The sequence below is a fragment of the Lutzomyia longipalpis genome, chromosome 4 (genome assembly GCF_024334085.1).
Source record: "Lutzomyia longipalpis isolate SR_M1_2022 chromosome 4, ASM2433408v1".
In the NCBI taxonomy this organism is placed as follows: Eukaryota; Metazoa; Arthropoda; class Insecta; order Diptera; family Psychodidae; genus Lutzomyia; species Lutzomyia longipalpis.
In genome coordinates this window covers 954,080-973,726 of record NC_074710.1, presented here as the reverse complement: position 1 = coordinate 973,726, position 19,647 = coordinate 954,080, and the positions used below count along the sequence as shown (strand labels likewise).

The window sequence follows — 19,647 nt, the reverse complement described above, 5'->3', positions numbered from 1 at the left end:
TTTTTGCTGAAAAAATTTCGCGGAAAAATCAATAAATTACAAAATAACATTTTACACAATGAAATATAAATCAAAAACTTTGTGCAATTGAACAGGTAATTGAATTGATGATTTCATTGCAGAAAAACATCAAAAGGTTTTTCTTTTAATGCAAAATTCAGGGAATTAATTAAAAGGGAAAATGTAAAAATAGATTTTCCTGGAATGACCTGGAAAGATTCTGGGAAATTGAGAAATTTTATTTAAAAAAAAGTTTTCTTGAACTCTCATGAATAGTTTATTGTAAAAGCAAATTCTACAAAAATATAAACAGATTGAATATTTTATTTTCCATAATTCTCTTTAGCTTTGTAGAGATTTTAAAAATATTATGTTTTGAATGTTTTTTTTTTATTCTTAAAGTCAATAAGCTTTCCAGTGAGCTTTTGCTTTATATTATGAGGTTCTTAAATATTTAAAAAAAAAAGGGAAAATTAATAAAAAGAATTATTTAAGAAAGGAAAGATAGCAATCACTCATAGAAAGAAAATTATAACAATCTGGTATAAAAGCTTCATTTGAAAGCCTCGCAGAAGAGCTTTTTCACAATTTATTTTGAAGTTAAACAGAATAAAAAAAATCTATCAATTTATATACTTTTCTTATATAATTTTAAGACATTACACAAATTGTTTTCATTAAAAATTATGCAAGTTATTGAAGCATTTGAGTGATGTGATTTTCAAAATAATTTATACCTGAAGAAGGTTTAATAAATCTTCGAAATGTCGCGTCAATCCCAGAGGAACGTTTGACATTTCTGCATTAACGTTTGACGTTTATTTTTAACATTTGAATTTATTCTAACATTCATGGATTCTTTGTTAACGTTTAACATATTTATTTTGAGGTTTGTTTATTTCTAACGATTGATATTCCTTTTTTAACGTTCTAAAATCTTCTTTTTAAATCATAGCCTTAAATTAATTTCCTTGAATGAATTAACACTATAACTACTAACCTTCATACAATTTTGCAACATTCTTTCATAAAAATCAATTAAGTAGTTTTCCCATCTCAATTGCTTTTTCCTGAGTCTTCCTTTGGATGGTTTAGGTGGATTAGCCATCAATTTGTATCAGTGCTGGGTAATGTGGGAAAATACCCCAAAAGAAGAGCAACAAAAAGAAGGTGTTAAGAGGAAAAGCGTGCGCATGATTTGCAGCACGTGATGACCTATCGTTTGGGACTCGTAACAACCTTTCTGCTTTTCCTGCATGCTCTTCAGTCGACGGGAAAATGCTGTCGTGAGCAAAAGCAAAAGGTGGAAAATTCGTGCGATATATTTTCCCGTCATAATATTTTCCAAAAATTTCCAAGAAAATCACATTTAATTTACAAGGAATTTTATATAATTGGAATAAAGTGCTAATGCCCAAGAGACAAAAAACTCCACCCCTTCTGCCTTCAATGTTGAAATTTCGTGTAAATGGATGGTGATGCTGTAAAAGCGGCAAAAGAGGTTTTTCCAATGTGATTAGTGTGAGACATAGGGTTGTGATCCTAATTGCCCCACAAAAGACTTTTGGCAACATCCTCGGTGAAAGCTGTATTTCCCACAAAAGGATAAAATTGAATTATGATGATGATAAGGCCCCCCGGGTTGAGAGAAAGAGAAAATTCTTGCATCTTAAGAACAAACCATGTGTCAGTTAGGATGGAATGCAATTTTCTACGGCATTTTCCGACACTTTTCTTTGCTATTTTTAGCAATAATCTCACTACGACGATCCTCCCCTTTTTCAGCGCAACATCCTTTTGACACTCAACATAAAACATACTTACATAAAATATTTTGTAAGACATGTAAAGTGCAAAAAGTAAACTTTTTTTCCTAGAAAGATTTTGTGACATTTTTCACGCGCGAGGAAAAGTGTTTTTCCCCAAACATTAATACACCCCGCATTGCATCCCTCTGGAGATATGAAAAAAAAATCAACTCACGGATATACTCAATTATTGAAGCTTCATATAGCGTGACACTTCTTTTTTTTTACCAACATCCTGACGAAGGAATTTTTTGCAAAAAAAAATCATATTTTTATGCTTTTTCTCTCTATCGAATGAGGGGAAATCCAATTGCAAAAAATATGTGTAATAGACATTGAAGGGATATAGAGTTGGGCAGCAACCTAAAAAAATCCTTCAAATGCCATTTTCCATCACGGAAGGGGTTGTATTGCAGAACAGATAGAAATTGTTGGAAAAAAATAAAAATCGTTGGAAAAAAAAACTCCCATGAACGTTTAATTGCCTTAACTAACGCTGTGAGGTAAAAATGAAATATTCTGAATTTGTTGCAAAAAAAATCACATTGAATTTAGCTAAATTATTTACTAATTGAGTCTCAAAGTTTTACATTTGAATACAATTTGGATGAGTTCGCTGTAAAAGCTTTTAAATTTAAGGAATAAATTTATTTAGATGAATTATCCTGATGTGAGAGATTAAGATTTATTAAGCAGTAATTTATGAAAGTCAAACACTTTTGGTCAGTAAATTAATTTTATTTAATTTAAATTTATTTTGTAATTGCAAGAAAAGTAGAATTTTCAATCCACCTGTTGCAGATTGTTGAAGAATTTTATTTAATTTTGATTTTTTAACTAAAAGGAGCTTATTCATTGATATAATGAAAAACTTCTTAATTCGTAGAATAATTTTGAAACGTTTTATCTTTAGAGGGTCAAAAAAGAATAAGAAAGCCCTAGAAAAATTTACCATTTTCCCCTTGGGTAACATTGAAAAAAAAAAGCTGGAAGAGTCCCTTCTTTTATGAATTAATAAAAAAAAATTTAATAACTTAATCTTGGAAAATAAATCCAAATCTCTCTAATAAAGAGAAAGAAATTTATCTTCATTTGTGCAATTTCTTTGAAAAATATCATGTTGAGCGTCTCATTGGTCTCATTCAACGTTTTGCTTCACTAAATTGAGAACCCTTAATACGGTGTGGGTGGTGGAAATGCATTTAATGAGCTTATTTGTTTCAAAAGGAGGAAGTGATTGAGTGTTGTACGACAATCTGTCGACACTACGACGCCTTATTGCTCATCTTTTAGGTGCATTTTGCACTTTTTATGCTTCACCCTCATAATACGTGTTATGCTCCATTTGTCACTTGACCATTTTTTTTTCTTTTACTAATAACAACATCATAGGTCAATTCGATAAAAATAATACGATTAAAAGTCTCCCTTTTGTGACATTATTTATTAATATTATAATTTAAATATTATTTTCATCCCTTTAATAAAGAAAAATAAAATCAATCCTGTAACTTCCCTGTGGAAATCAACATGTTGTGATTATTATGTAACCATATTGGCATTGTTAACAACAACATAAAAAATAAAATTACATAATATGATTCCCAAATGTATTGTATCACAAAAATCCCAAACATAAAAGAGTTTATTCCAAAAAGATTTATCCAAATATTAATCCATAATACGTGTTTGCAATTTAAAAATTCATCAAAATGTGTTTTCATGGAGTAAAAATTTAAATATTTTACCAAAAAAAAACATTTTGATTGACAAAAGGTACAATATTTTGTTTTTATCGAATGTTTTATTTGGAAAACATTTTTTTTTTAATTTAAATTAAAATGAAAATAATAATAAAAAATAAAACATTAATAGATACCTAATTTATAAAAGGAGTTAAGTAGGTCAATTTGTTAATACTCGGTACTCAATCGATTTAATTCCCGAAACAAAATGAAGTGAGTTCGAATCCCAAAGAGGGTAGAATTTTTTTCAAGTCGCCCTTTTATTTATTTATTTTTTATTTTCCAATATTAGAAAAATTATTCAAAGAAGCCATTATTGTAATTGAAAACAATCTTATATGGGTGGCAAATGGAACTTGTGAAAATAGTTCCCTAAAGCTCTATGATCTATAATACTCCAGCCAGATATTAATGCAAAAGGCAATTTTCCAATAGAACAAAATTATTTCCTTAATTGTTATTTTCAATATCCGTTCCATCCGTTCAAAATGTAATGAAATAAGGAAGAATTTCAATTTCAACAGATCTTCCTGATGTGTTGACAAAATCAATAAGAAATTAATAATTATTTTTCAAGAGGATTTGTGGTTTAAGGAGGCATATACAATGCCAAGCTAATTTTTCCACAAATCCTCATTTCTTTCGCCCACCCACGCAATATTCCATTCAACAGATTAATTCTCTGAGGAACTAAAGAAAAATCCCACAATCATTCACAACAATAATCCTCCTCTGGGTTTTTGGGTGAAATATCCACTTGAGTTTCCTTCTTCATGCGGGGGATGAAGAGAATATTTTTATTTCTTTTTTTTTTTGGTCAGAAAAATTGGGAGGGCCACATATGTGATTATTGGTCGTTTTTGAATATAAAGCAATTTATTAAATCGCCACTAGAAAGACTAGAAAGGAATCTAGTTTCACCCGGCCAAAAGTCTAATGTTGGGTTCTTTTATTGCACAATATTTCGTGTGAATGAAATACAAAACCCTCCAATTTAAACCTTTTTTTTGGATATTTCCCTCCTTCAATTTAAGGGGTGAGTGTCCTTATTTTGCCAACCCCCTCCTCGCAAAATTCATGGGTGTGTGCAGCATAAAAGAAGTGAACGGAAGGTGAGACGAAGAAATCGCAAAAGGTACTCTGGTGCAGAATTCAATCACACGGGGTGGTTTGTGCGGCGTGGTGGATTGAAGTGTCGATGAAGGAACTAAATATTGGTGGTTGAATGATGAAGACTTTGGGTGGCAATGTGTGAGACATTTTCTCGTGTGTGCAAATAAAAATCGTAAATCTGGCGCCGAGGGAGGCAACGGGCATGGGGGCGGGAGAAGTTGTGGCGGAAGAAAATCTCCCAGATCCGTTGGATGGTTTGAATTATCTCGGGGAAATCAACGAGACATCCACTGAGGCGTACATCGTGTACCCAGGTATGAACATATAGCACCGGACAAATATCACACCACCACCCTCAATGTGCAACCCTACGCGCGCCCATCCCGATGGGGGATGATTTATCGAGGCATGGTTAACCGCACTAAGTCGATTATGTTGCCCACCATATACGGAGAATTCTCGACTCTTACAATATTCGATAAACTCATCCAGGAACCCAGTGGGAAGGGGGAGGGAATCCATCACGCGAAGAAGCCCACCAGATGTTTAATTGACAATCCATCGATTAAATGGACATAACGGGGGTCCCTATATTTTCGCTGAATATATGTATGTACACGTTTGCAGCACCCCCCTGGAAGTTCCTTTTCATTAACAAAACCCTCACTCTCACTTAATTATAATAGGTACGCACTATCCATCTGCATTTGATTAAATGCCACATCCATCCCAAAACTATTTTAGGGGTTTCCACAGAGCTTTTGTGGTTTGGTGTATAAGATTAATTTTGCAAGTGAACCGCATTTCGAGCTTCACTTCAAAAGGTTGATTTTATATAAATTTTCCAAAATTCGCATACATTGCTGATATTGAAGTGAATGAGGATTAATGGAGAGAATTACTAATTATTCGCGGAAAATTTGAAACCTGCTCATTTTAGTGATTTGCTCTCCCTGCTCTCTAATTCACAATAATGTCCGTTTGGACAGTTTGATCAGTACAAAGAGGATGTTTATTTATCAATTTTAAAGTTCCCAAAATTTAAGGGAGATTTAGTAAAAAAATTATTTAATTTGTAAGAAAGTATTATTTGATAATTCATCATTTTCATTAAAAAAACATAAAATTCAATAAAAATAAAATTTAGTCAATTTGAATTGATCTAAATTATATCCATCACTGCTGTGGCAGAGTTAGTAATTAATTGTCCATCCACACCTTATCCCAATTTTATCACGTTGCTTCAGGTAAATCCTTAAATATTCGCGATGTGTTGATGAATGTTGTTTAATTTTGATTGATTTCCTCCATTGCGCTTCATCGTGTTGGCTCCCACTACTGTATGTACTGTATTGGTCGGTGGCATAGGCAATGTCCGAGCTCGTAAATTCAATTAAAATTCGGAAATCACCTCACGTCGCCCCAAAACGACCATCGAAGAGGCGACTAAATTCAAAGTAATTCCACTTGGCCGCCGTCTCGCACACTTTTCATGCCATTTCCGGACACAAAGTTCATTTTCAGCACATATGGGACGTGCACACAAGCTGAGGAGTCTCCATTTCTTCACTCGCGGATGGTGGCTTGGTGTTCTTCTTGTGTTTAAAGAGTTGTTAAACTTTCTGGCAAAGCACGTTTTTTTTCTATCCTTTTAATCTTTTTTTAAATCTGTGTTGAAAAAAGTGAAATTATAATTTGCCAATTAAATTTTCCCTCCTCTATTACCAAAGTGTTGAGAAAGAATTAAAATATGTGACACCAGAAACTTTCCAATTCAGTAAGCAAGTGGGAAAAAGGCGGGAAAATCAGGAAAAGTTCATGTGAAGGCGCTCTTTTAAGTTCATTGACGAAAAAATTCCTTCTTTGAAAGGTTAATAGCTTCCACCTGGATAAATTTTTGGGAGGAAAATCACCTACCACATCCCCCACACCTCTTGTCACCAATTTCCACATATAAACGAGAAAGTTTTGAGATTATTTTTGGAAAATCACACACATTGAATTTCTGTATCGTCCAACCACCTTGAATAGGGGGGAGGGGGGGGGGGGTTCTGGGCTTATTTTATTCACAGTTTAAAGCACGTCCAGGAAGTAAATATATACATATACTTATGTATGTTTTGTGTGCTATGTATGGGCGCTGAAAGTTTGAATCCCACAACTTCTTCCTTTTACCTGGGAAAAGTTACGTGAGAAGTCCCCAAAAATTGAATTAATTCCTTTATTAGTTTTCTATGTAATGCAGTTTTAAAAGGAATTATTTATTAAATAATTTGGTTATTATTTTTTTTTAATTCTCAATTCCATTAATTTTTGATTTCTTTCATTTGCAAATTTTCAAAATTATGTGGATTAGTGAAAAAAAAAACTTCTAACGTAAGAAACATTTTCAGAAGTTTCAGAAGCACGAAACTTCTATTCTCAGCTGCCATTTTGAATTCTTAATCTGTGAATTTTTATCTTTTAAGAAAACCGGAAATTTGATGAATTTTCCGTCTCTTATGATGAGCTAGAGCTCCCTTTCATTAGAAACTTTTAATTATTCCACAGGACCCGACGATGTCAGCATCAGCCGTCCTTCGGAGGGAATTTACCAGCAATCTGTGACGCTCACAGCTCGTATGTGGCCACCCGTTGAGGCGGGTCCGCAGAGGACAGTGTGGGGTCTTCCTGCGGTTGTTTGGGGCGTTGTAATCGGCTGTACTGTTGTTGGGGTACTCGTGGTGGCCACCCTCTTCTTCTGCTGCTGGCTCCTGCCGCGGAGTCGAAAATTTCTCAGTCCATCGCGCTGTGGTGCTGCCGTTACAACAACATCCGGAGGTTTGTCTCACATTTCATTAATAAATCATCAAAGATCTATTTATTTGATTTTCTTTTTATTTAACAGAAGCCGGTGGAGGAATTATCAGTGAGTCGTTAGAAAAAAAAGAAAAAAATAAAGGAAAAAGTATTAATAAATGTTTTTTTTTTTTTCCTAAAATAGTGGCTCATCACAATTCTCATAATTCTCAACCGTGGACAGGTGTTCCGCCACAATACACAGCTCCTGCGCCACCTGTTTCACACTCAGCCACAACACAGGGGCATCATGCGTCCAATTCAAAGGCACACACATCCCGGAATTTAATGCCAGGGAATTTTTGTAATCTCGTACCGTGTCAGAGCACAATTCCCGAAACTCATAAATCAATGTGGGCCATTAATCCACTCTACACCTCTAGTTCAGGTGAAAAATAATTCCTTCTGTTAATTAATCAACGTTGATTTAAATTAAAAGAAACTTTTCTTCCTTTAAAACAAATTAGTTCTTAGTGAATCCGAGGAATCATCCTACAGGACAAGATCTCTTCCGTCATGGGGAAAAGGTGCCAAACAGAGACCCGTCTCAACAACAGATGATCTCGAAGAACTCTACGCGAAGGTTCCCTCATCTACTTACTTTAATATAAAGAAAAGTATTTAAAAAAAATGATTTTTTTTTAAATTTTTCAGGTGAATTTCAGCAAGAAACGTCGCAATCGCATGCGTAATGACGAAGCAGCAATAATTGCTCTATGTCGCTCTCGATCACAAAATTTAGCTGTTTTGCCCCTCGAGCGCGATGGGATTGTTGTTTATGACGAAAGGACAGCCCTCTAGGAAAGCCATGACATATTCATTATTAATTCCCAAATAAAATTAATTTGGGATTCATCCCCACGAAAACTAGTCATATTTAACAAAGAGAAAATAGTAATAAAATTCCTGGACCATGGTACGGCATATCAACTCAATAAAGACAAATAATAAGTATCCCTTTAGAGATCCAGTATTGATATTTCTTCTAGCCTAAATTATGTTTCTTTTTTTTGTAAATTCCGAAAGAATAAAATTATATTGTTCTTCGGTGCATATAAAATGAATTTTTTGTCTTTAAAATCAAGGAAAATGAGAAAAGATCCCTTTTAGAACATAATCTGGGTAAGTAAAAGTAAAGGACGCCGCTCTGTTGGGCGCCATATTGCTTTTCTTCTTGATAAAATGCTTAAAAGGGTCGAAAGGAAGAAAAAGTAGCAGGATATTGAAAATCTTTATGGAAATATTAACTTCTTTCGTCGTTTAGAGGATTTTTTAGGCAAAGAATATCCCGAAAATCAATTTTAATGGCAAAGAAACTCCAAGGTGATTTTCTAACGGATGGCGGGAATTTTTAAATATCGCGCGGGATGTCAAAAACGTCAATTCGTTATCACAAAAGAAGAAGAAGAAGACATTATTTTTACTTCAACAAAAATAAGAATATTTTCTCATCCAGAAAAACCTTGTGAAAATTCTCAATTCTTCCTTTTCCCAAGTGAAATTAGATTCGTTAATCTTGAAAATTGATCCAGGAAGTAAAGGGATTTGTTGACAAAAGCAACGTATGCAGTCATTTAGAATCTTAAATATACCAAAATGTCAGAAGATTCAAAGTAAGATTTTTTCTTTCAATTTTTTTTAAATTTATTTCCTCAAATAATAATTTAACAATTTATTAGCTCAAGATGGGACCTCAATAGTTCCTTTATCCTTTCTGGACATCGAAAGAGTGCCTTTATTCCGTATCGCCCTACAAATACGGTTCTAACGAATCTCCAACGAGGGAATACTGAAACGGATTCCTCGGAAATTTCTCTGAATTTTCACGAAAAAGCCGCTCAGGGGGAAATTACGGAGGAAATGGTGAAGGAACAGGCACTTGTTGATGCTGTGGATCAATATGAATTTACTGCCCTTCACTGGGCATGCTACTACGGTCAACTATCTTCCGTGAAGATTCTCGTAAAGTGAGTCTCATGAGAGCACAACTTCCGGGTTCTGTTTAATTTGAGAAATTTCAGTACAAAATTCAAAGATTTCAAGGGTTTCTTGGTCGCTGAATAAGGCTCATTCTTTGGATTTTCAGATGTGGAGCTGATGTGAATAAATTAGCCCCAGACTATGTGTCTCCACTTCTTCTGGCTGCTGCTGGGGGGCACAATGAGATTGTTAAATTTCTCCTTCAGCACAAGGCGGATATCAATCACACGGACATTGTAAGGAAATTCGGGAAAATCTCAAAAATAAGCCTTCATATTGATAAAATTATAATTATTCTCATGAAAAATAGGTGGGAAATACAGCCCTAATGTATGCAGCTGGGGGCAATCATCCCCACACGTGCAATGAATTAATTGCATTCCATCCGGATCTCACGGAATCCAATGAAAATGGGGATACTGCGTACTCCTTGGCAATAAGAAATAAAGCCAGTTTAGGTAAAAGTTTAATCTTAATTATTTTCTAAATACATGAAGGAAGAGCCTTTAATTTTCTTTTCAATTTTCCAGCTCAAACAGTTCTTGAGAATCATATTTTCTCATACTTTTTGAAGTGATAAAAAGGATTTAAAAAAATACACAAAAGGATCATAATTAAAAGGTATTTTTATTTTGAAAAGGATTTATGTCTCTGATAATTAAAATAAAGTTATTTTTATTGATTATTATTAATGAGGGTTAATTACAATTTAATTAGAAGAAACTCAGGTGTTGCAGGTAAAAAAAGAAGAAATTCTTTATACGCCACAGGGACATTTCCATGGAAAATCTCATGGTTTTCTCCTAAAGATTTTTTAATGGAACATTGAGCTGTCAAAGTTGTGTGAAAAAAGAAAAGAAAACCCATCCATTTCCAACTCCCGTGACTTCGGTGCAATGTTTGAGGGTAATTTGTGTGCAAAACATTCGGAAAAAGTGTAGAAAGTGTAGGTAAACAGCCAAATAATTGATTTGTCGTGAAAACTGCGTGAAAATCAAACTCAGCAAGCTGGAAAATTAATGTGAAAAGTGCGGGTCATTGTCACACACAAAAGTTCCCTTCTGGAAATCACACAAGTTTCCTTTTTTCTTTATGTAATTTATATGTAGCAAATAGCGGTGCATGTACACCTGAGAGTCACCCACAGGAGTTCCTCGGTCCTATCCTTAGCAAATACCTCAGGTGAGTATACAGGTGGTAAATGGGTGCGGGGATTTGTGGGAGATATATATTAAAAACATCCAAGTCAGCGTCGCTGCCGCCATTGATGCCTTACTTGACAATTCCGCGAGAGAATTTTCTCTCTTTCATCTCTCGCGGTAAAGATTTGCGCGCATGTGTGTGTGCCGGGCAAAAAAGGGGCTCTGCAATTCATTTTTTGGTGTCCTTTTTACCCTTTTTGAGACTTTCTTCTGCTGTTTTTGCAAGGATTTTAAGTGAAATATTTTGAAGGAAGGAGTTTATTCGTTTTTCTAGGGGGATGGTTTAATTACAAGACACATCAGGCACAAAAAATATTGAAAAAGGTCATAAAATAACCAAGAAAGGCCCAAATGAATTAACCTTTAAAATCAGCTGAGAATTTGTATACATTTTATATGCCCAAAAATACAAAAGCCACGCCCCTATTGCAAACTATTTTTTCAAATTCGTCAATACTTTAGTGATTTTAAACAATTTGAGCTATTTGGAGTTATTAAAAACATTTTTTTCTCTTACGGAACACCCCCAAATAAGCACACAATATTGGCTCAGAGAAACTTGTAAACATTTCCTCGCTTCTCTGAGCACCTTGTGTGGGACACCTCAATGAAACGTGTTAGTCGTGTTAGTAAGAAATTACGTGGAAAAAAATTCCCCAAATGATTGTTTATATTTCCGGACATTTTTGCCCTAGTGTTGGTGCTCGCTGGGGCCTCAAAGTTTAAAGGAAAATGTTTTTATCATAACGGAGGAATTTTGCAAAGTCGTCCAAATTGTCTGGCAGAGTTGAAGGGAAAACAAAAACAATGGATTTGTTTATGAAAAATTCAAGGGGCTACCAACTTTAAGTTCCGCTTCAATGGGATTCATTCTATCTGCCTTTAATTCCATTTTGGGGCCACTCACACACAAGGTAAATGTTTCTGTGAATACCAGACGGTAGCCTCAAAACTCAAGGCTTGGGAATAATGTACAATATTGCCAAACAGAACGCTAAGAAAGCCATGAATTCTTATCAACGGCTTTTTCGCGAGTTTGCGAGAGATTTTTGAATGTTTTTCTCGTGATATTCTTCTCGGAAAAATGTGATATGAAAGTCTTTTTTCGAAGAAGAATATTTGAAAGGATTTTAGTAAGTCCGTTAAGAGTTTTGGTATTCTTGTAAAATACTCTTTGAAAAAAATAAAAGAAACAAAAATTCAAGGATCTTATTTTATAAAAGATCTAACATTAGTTGGTATACCACAATCGTGGCATACCAATTTGCTTTTATAGTTTTTGACAGAAAACAAACCCGTATTGATACTGACGGGTCAGCCGTGTTTTTAAAACACTGTCAAACCCGATAGAACCAATGTAACTAAAATTATTGAAATTTTCATAATCAAATTTAAAAAAAATAGAACTGCACTCTTTTTTAAGCTCTTTAACTTTAAGCTATTTAACAAAAAAATGGTTTCAAAAGTCTTTAAAGAAATTAAAAAAAATATATATTTTCAAAAATTGCAAAAATATAAGAAATTTTCTAAAATATTCCTGATTAAGTACCTAAAAAATAAATAAATTTATTCTTGCACAGAAGGACAAAAAAATAATTAGAAAATAGATTGAAAATTAATGATGATTAGAATGAGTAGAAAGATACCCCTTTCTCTGTTCCAACGACACGCCCCTCCTGAGAGTCAGGTATGAACAGATCGGACAAATCCTTTTATCCTTTCTTTTCGGAATAGTACGGGCCCATTGCCTATATAAATAAGGTACCTCTCCTCGGTATCTTCACTTCAAGAACAAATCAGTTCAGTGTCAGTTGTCCTTTGAGACTCAAAGTGAAAAGAAGGCTAATAACAGAGCTAGAATCGTGTGAATATAATAAAAGTAATACCAGTTTAAAGCAAAGTTTCTTCTTCAATTCAAAACTTTTTGATTTTTTCTATAAAGTTTTATAAATATTTAGTGCTGCTTGAGTTAGTCTTGTAGCATATTTTCTGCTAAATTCTCCAAATCGTGCAACATTATTGTTTGAGTAAGTTCCAACAAAATAAAATTTCTTAACAAAAAAAAATTTAGAAAAACAAAGTAAAAATAAATAAAACAGCGTTATAAATTTAAAAAAAAATCATAGAAAGATGTAAATTGTTCCATGAAAGTTTCTTCTTTTCTCTGAAAATACTAAAATAGTGGTGTAATCGTCATGAGTGTGGTAATACTGTATTAAAAGTCTCGAGTTCGAATCTCATAAGTTTATTAAAATATTATGATTTTTTTCGGCTTATGATTTCTTTTTCCCTTTCTCCGCTTTAAGACAGTTTTTATACACTTGTTTTAAGTAGGTATTTATTTAAAAAATTGCTCTGTAAGAGCTGTGATTTTTTTTCTTTTGAAACAATTTTAAGCTTGAAGCTCCAGAAGCTTGAGAATCTTTAATTGAGTGTGGGCCTTAATAGTCTAAATACTCTGAATAGCATTATTTAACTAAAAATTCCTTACAAAATATTGGGAAATAATTAGTTCTATTTACTAAAAGATAATTATTCTTAAATCTTTTTTTTAAATTAATTTAAAAGCCTTTCCAAAATTTAAAAATAAACGATAAAGTCTCGGATTTAGGACATTGTTTTTAAAGAGGAAACTTATCATTATTTCATTATTATTTATTATTATTATTTTTTAACAAACGTAGGTAATATGTTTCTACAGAAAGCTTGTTGAGAAAACTTATTATTTTTAAATCATTTAAATAAAATTCATTAGAATAAAAGAAAAGTTGGTTTTTCCATTATATTCTATTTTTAATCAATCTTAATTATCTACTTCGTCAGCCCTTTTTTCCTGTTCCGTTTAATGGTTATTTCTTTGAATGTTAATTTTACTCTCTGAATTTTACTTAATTGCTTCCAAATTAACTTAATTTTTTTAATAAATCGAAAGGACAGCAACTCTGTTAATTTTCAGCAGTTTGATCCAAATTAATTTAGCAAAAAAAAAAATTTTTAATAATTTTTTTTTAAATCTTGTTTTCCCCGTAGGATTTTGAAGCAGCTCGAAGGGAGGGGAAAAATAAACAAATAGAAAGATGTGGACTTCTCAGGCGAAGTCATCGGGAGGACAGGAGAATGGTGGGAGTCCGCCGGTGAAGACATTTGGTATGACATCGGCAATCAGTATGGCTGGACCGAAGCCCGAAGACTACGAATTGTCGAAGGATCTGGAGAAGACCCTTCAGCCATTTAATGTGTTCGAAACGGAAACAGAGCTCAATCATCGCATGGAGATCCTCGCGAAGCTCAATACGCTCGTTAAGCAATGGGTACGAGATGTGTCAATTGCAAAGAATATGCCTGAGCAGATGGCAGAGAAGCTCGGTGGGAAGATCTATACATTTGGCTCCTATCGCTTGGGGGTACATCACAAGGGGGCTGATATTGATGCTCTATGCGTGGCACCGCGCAATATTGATCGCAATGACTACTTCACATCGTTCCTGGATGTGTTGAAGAAGCAACCGGAAGTGACTGAATGCCGTGCCGTGGAGGAAGCCTATGTGCCGGTGATAAAGATGAATTTTGACGGGATTGAGATTGATTTGCTCTTTGCACGGCTCACGCTCAAGGAGATCCCGGAAGATTTTGATCTACGTGATGATATGTTGCTGAAGAATCTCAACCCGAAGTGCGTGAGGAGTCTCAATGGATGCCGTGTTACGGATGAAATTCTCCGTCTTGTGCCGAATATTGAAAATTTTCGTTTGGCCTTGCGTACGATAAAGCTATGGGCGAAACGTCATGGGATCTATTCGAATTCAATGGGTTTCTTCGGTGGGGTGTCATGGGCAATGCTCGTGGCGCGAACGTGTCAACTGTACCCCAATGCAATTGCCTCAACACTCGTTCACAAATTCTTCATGGTTTTCTCACGATGGAAGTGGCCCCATCCGATTTTGCTGAAGCAACCGGACAATGTGAATCTTGGCTTCCTCGTGTGGGATCCACGTGTTAATTCATCCGATCGTTATCACCTAATGCCAATCATTACACCCGCATATCCACAACAAAATTCCACATATAATGTGTCAATATCAACGAAGAAAATCATTTGCAATGAATTTGAACGTGGTATGAAGGCAATGGATCTCATTGTGCAGCGAAAATTGTCATGGAAGGCACTGTTTGAGGCACCGAGCTTCTTCTGTCAGTACCGTCACTTCATTGTACTCCTCGTGAGTTCACAGAGTGCTGAAGATCACCTCGAATGGTGTGGGTTGGTTGAGTCAAAAGTACGGTGTCTCATTCTCAATTTGGAGCGAAATTTGCACATTAATTTAGCCCAAGTCAATCCAAAATGCTTCGATCAGGTGCCGTCCAAGACATCATCAGCCTTCTGTTCAATGTGGTTCATCGGTTTGGAGTTTCAACGTACGGAAAATCTCAATGTTGATCTCACAGAGAGTATACAATCATTCACGGATCATGTTCACAAACATGCGGTGAGTAAAAATTATTTTTCTTAAATTTTTCGTGTGAAGGAGTCTATTCATTTTTATTCGATATTAGAGTTTTTATTGAAGTTGAAAACAGGAGGGAAAAAAAGGTTTGCAGGGCAGCAAAAAAGTGTTCAAGAATAGCTAAAATGAAGATTTCAAAAAACAACTTGATTAAAAAACAACTTGACATTTATTTAAAGAAGTTTGACATTTTTCTTACAACTTTATGTCAATTTCATAATGTTTGACGGTTACTTTTCAAACGTATGACATTTCTTTTTTGACATTTCAAGTTCATTTTATCGTTTGACACTTCATTTTAGACGTTAGACATTTTTTTTTTACGTTTGATGCTTCTTTTCGAGTGTTTGGTGACTCTTTTGCAAGTTTTTTAAGTGTAATAAAGACGCAAAAAATTAAATTTTCTGTTAAAAGTTGAATAACAATTTTAAGTGTTAGAAAAGAAACGTCAGTTGTTAAAAAAAATGACAAAGCTTAGAAAGAAAATATCATTACGTTAAGAACACGTTAGAAAAGAAAGAGACGTCAATTTGTTATTTTTAATATGTTTAACATTAAAAGGAATGTTAATTTTAAGAAAATAATTGTTAAATGTTGAAAATTGAATGTCAAACGTAGAAAAGACATCAAACGTTGAAAGTGACAGATTAAATTTTAGAAAAGAATGTCAAATTTTAGAAAGAAAATTTTAAACATTGGAAAGAATCTTTATTTGTTGATAAAAGATGTCAAATATTGGGAAAGAAATATCTAACGTTAGGGGAAAAAAGTCAAACATTAGAAAAGACACGGCAAATTGTTAAACGAATGTTAAATGTTAGAAAATTATTCTTTAACATCAAAAGCTAAATGTCAAACGTAAAAAAATACATCAAACGTTGAAATAGAAACGTCAAACTTTAAACAAGAAATATCAAACGTTCGAAAAGAAAAGTCATCCAAGTCTAATATCTAATTAAATTTTTTTATTACAAAACTGAATAAAAAAAAAGAAAGAAAAAAAGAGAGAAAGACAAATATATTAAAAAATGAAACGTCAAACAATAAAGGTTAGAAAATGTCAAACTTTATGGAAAAAAATGCTCAGCTTAAAAAAGAAATGTTGAATGTCAATGCATGAAATTTCAAACTCATCGACAAGTTCATATTGACGAAGCATTGAAGCATATGCTTGATGCATTGAAAAGGACAAAATGGCAAATGGCGGCCAATTTTTTTTGAATTTTATACGAAACTTTATTAGCTTTTTTCTTTATCCTTTTTTGATTCCCTACAAGACTGGGTGAGTTAAAATTGTTTTCTCCGTTATTTTCGAATTAGGTACTTGACCCATATGTTGTGCATAATGTCCTTTTGCAGTGAATAGCCTCCTTTTCTTAGTAAATTTTAATTGATGATAAAATAATTGATTTCTCTTTGTTTTTTTTTTGTCTTTCAATAGCTCAACATAAAAATGCTGAAGGAAGGTATGAAAATTGAGGCGCGACATGTGAAGAAGAAGCAGCTAAATCAGTATTTAGACCCGGAATTTTTGCGTCGAGAACGGAAGCATACGGAAATGATGGAAATTGTGCAAGTTGAGAAGAAACGTGCGATTACGGAGGAGTCAACGTCATCGCAACCGGGTACACCGCAACAGGAGAATCCCAAGAAGAGGATGAGGTTATCAGAAACCGTGAGTCCCCATTGTTTATCCACAACAACCAAGAATACCCAACTAAAGGTCCCCTCCATGACTGCACCACGTCGTGGTGTTTCCTTGTAATACAATTTATTTGTATGTTTGTGTGTTTGATGAAGGGGGGGGGTGGGTTTGCTCATTTTTTTTTCCTTTAAATTCTGAGTAAAAAAAAAAAAAAGAAAAAGAAAAAAATAGTCACTGATGCAGAAAAAAAAATGATTTATTTGTCGGTTTAAAAGTTTGATGAGAGCCCCCGAACAACGCCCAATACGTCGGTAAATGTAATCATGGATGGTGATCTGGGGGATGATGGACAAGATGGGGGTGGTGAGAGGTGCAATACAATTGAGAAGGAGGCTACGGTGGAGCCAACAACGGCAGCGGGGGAAAAGGGTGAGACAACACCACAAACAACGGAAGTTATGTGCTCGTGACAGGGATGATTGGAGGAGCATCATCAGACTGATTCAAGTGAAGTTGCGGTGTTTACATGAGACAGCGAGAGAGAGAGAGAGATTCCATGATGAAGAAAAAAAAGAAAATGTGTGAGTTTTTTCTATGTGGATTCATCTTTCATATTGAATGAGTTTTCACATAAAAAAAAATGAATTTCTTGCAGAATTCTCAGAAAAAAAAAACATTCACATCCACCCCTTCCAACGTGAAGACAACAACCCTCAAAATATATTCCCCGAAATGTGTGCAGTGAGAGAACACCTTCACGCGTTTAGGCATTGAAGGATTAAGGATTTTATTTAAGATTTAGCTTTAAGGATTGAGGGACACTTAAGGAGTTTTTTTTTAAATCATAAAACAAATAATTTATGATAAAAAAAGAAGAGAAAGAAATGTTGATTGGATGTGCGGAAGGAGGGAAATATTAAAGGGGTTACGTGGGTAGAAAGAAGAGAGAATTTCAACCACCACCACCGGACAATTTCACATTAAAAAAAAATATTGGACGATTAAAGATGAAGAGGATAAATATACAAGAGAGAGAGAGATCCACAAAAAAAGGACAAAACACTGCAAACATTCACAAAAAAAAATTCGCTTATTTTTTTCTTAAATCACAAAAAAATTCTCCCTTTGGTGTTTAAAGAATTTTTAAAGAAGAAAAAATCACCACACTGGAGTTTTTTTTTCTTTTAAAAATAATTATTAATTTTTAATTTCAATTCAATTAACTTAATCAACAAGAAAATATGCGTAAGAACTGGATTATTTTTCACACATTTTACAAACAAGAAGAAAACGTAATAGGAGAAAATAAATATAAAAATAAATATATTTAGCATTTTAGTATAATACAAAAAAAGGAGAAGTTTGAATAAAATATTTATAGGATAAAAATAAATGGTTTTTTAGCATTATAGTCTCTCCCCAAAATTAATGAATGTTCTTTCACGGTATAAATGTACTTTTCGTTTCATGAAAAGTACAATAAATATTCTTTTTTTTCACAATGGATTAGTGAGAATTTAATGATGAATTTCTTTTTTTTTTGTAGTAAGAAGTATCTCGCGTTTTTTTTCTCTTTATGTACATAGAACAATTTATCGTGGAAAGAGAAAAATTAAATTAAAAAAAATGAATTAAAGGCAAGGTAGGATTCTAAAGAAAATTAATTCTTAAAGCAAAAAGGTAATTTTTCTTAATTCAGGCATAAAAAAAATGAAGAAATAATCTCTCAGAGAATTTTAGTGAGATTGAAAATGAATTATTTTTTGGATTTGAAGAAATTCGTGAAATTTTCATAATGTAAATATATTATTATATTTTTTATTATTACAAAAAAGGCTTATGGGGGCGAATGAAAGAAAATCATTAAAAGTGTGGGAATTGGAAAAAAAATTCTATAAATTCTAATTGATTAATTGATAAGAAAAACTTTCCATTTATTGTCACATCCAGTACATTTCTTTTTATTTTCATACACACACATTTATTAAAAAAAATATATTGTAAAATTCGATGTATGAATGATTTAGATTTCAATAAAGATTCTACCGCGTCAACAAAATTATCTGTTTTTATTTATTTATTTTTTTTTAATGAAAATCTACTTAATCTTCGTCGTGTGAGGAAAACTTTGGTAATTTCTGGTGTTTTGTAGGAGAAAAATCTTTGCAAGTATCGGAAAATTTCACTGATTGAATTCGCCCCGCTGATGACTAAATTAACCCGCATTGATTTTGACGTAAATCAATGGTCGAAAACTCATTTCTAGGGGAGATAGAGAAGCAGGAATTACATAATAGGTAGGTAATCTATATAATAAAGAAAGGATTTCGTTCCTGTACAGCTATGCATTTCTACACCGTTTGTCCGATCGTGATGAAATTTGGTACAGAGACTACTGATACCAGGCGGTTTTTACCAACGGCATTCATTTTCCCCCCAGAGCCCCCCTTCTCATAGCCCTCATATAAAATTCATGCTTTTTTGACTACTTTTTGAATTCGGCGCCATAAATGTTGTGTGAAATTCACTTTTTCTCTTTGAAATATCTGTTGGAGATTTTGCATGGCCCATCTATATAATAAAGAAAGGATTTCGTTCCTGTACAGCTATGCATTTCTACACCGTTGATCCGATCGTGATGAAATTTGGTACAGAGACTACTGATACCAGGCGGTTTTTACCAACGGCATTCATTTTCCCCCCAGAGCCCCCCTTCTCATAGCCCTCATATAAAATTCATGCTTTTTTGACTACTTTTTGAATTCGGCGCCATAAATGTTGTGTGAAATTCACTTTTTCTCTTTGAAATAT

General features: G+C 33.7%; 3 protein-coding genes across 6 annotated transcripts; all 3 read left to right on the top strand.

The window, feature by feature from the left end:
- Positions 1 to 1,270: 1,270 nt before the first annotated feature.
- LOC129795664 (uncharacterized) lies at positions 1,271 to 8,564 on the top strand. The gene is made up of 7 exons (XM_055837125.1): positions 1,271 to 1,521; positions 4,588 to 4,980; positions 7,217 to 7,486; positions 7,554 to 7,574; positions 7,650 to 7,892; positions 7,972 to 8,087; positions 8,159 to 8,564. The coding sequence occupies exons 2-7, from the start codon at positions 4,869 to 4,871 to the stop codon at positions 8,303 to 8,305; spliced, it is 909 nt and encodes a 302-aa protein (XP_055693100.1). The 5' UTR covers positions 1,271 to 1,521; positions 4,588 to 4,868; the 3' UTR covers positions 8,306 to 8,564.
- Positions 8,565 to 8,905: 341 nt separating this feature from the next.
- Positions 8,906 to 10,098, top strand: LOC129795709 (DNA-binding protein RFXANK). Its single transcript, XM_055837184.1, has 5 exons — positions 8,906 to 9,117; positions 9,184 to 9,471; positions 9,591 to 9,720; positions 9,795 to 9,942; positions 10,015 to 10,098. Exons 1-5 carry the CDS (start codon positions 9,101 to 9,103, stop codon positions 10,059 to 10,061), a joined length of 630 nt encoding a protein of 209 aa, XP_055693159.1. The 5' UTR covers positions 8,906 to 9,100; the 3' UTR covers positions 10,062 to 10,098.
- A 215-nt stretch (positions 10,099 to 10,313) lies between these two features.
- On the top strand, positions 10,314 to 18,895 carry LOC129795519 (poly(A) polymerase type 3). 4 transcript variants are annotated; one of them, XR_008751132.1, is made up of 6 exons: positions 10,314 to 10,512; positions 10,594 to 10,666; positions 13,717 to 15,173; positions 16,633 to 16,866; positions 17,112 to 17,417; positions 17,492 to 18,895. XR_008751132.1 is itself a non-coding variant. In XM_055836879.1 (5 exons), the coding sequence occupies exons 3-5, from the start codon at positions 13,764 to 13,766 to the stop codon at positions 17,304 to 17,306; spliced, it is 1,839 nt and encodes a 612-aa protein (XP_055692854.1). In that variant the 5' UTR covers positions 10,322 to 10,434; positions 10,594 to 10,666; positions 13,717 to 13,763; the 3' UTR covers positions 17,307 to 18,895. The 4 variants fall into 4 exon arrangements, 2 of the variants coding, with proteins under 2 accessions (XP_055692854.1, XP_055692855.1); XR_008751133.1 differs by having other exon boundaries at positions 10,322 to 10,434; XM_055836879.1 differs by having other exon boundaries at positions 10,322 to 10,434; positions 17,112 to 18,895.
- The last annotated feature ends 752 nt before the right edge of the window (positions 18,896 to 19,647 follow it).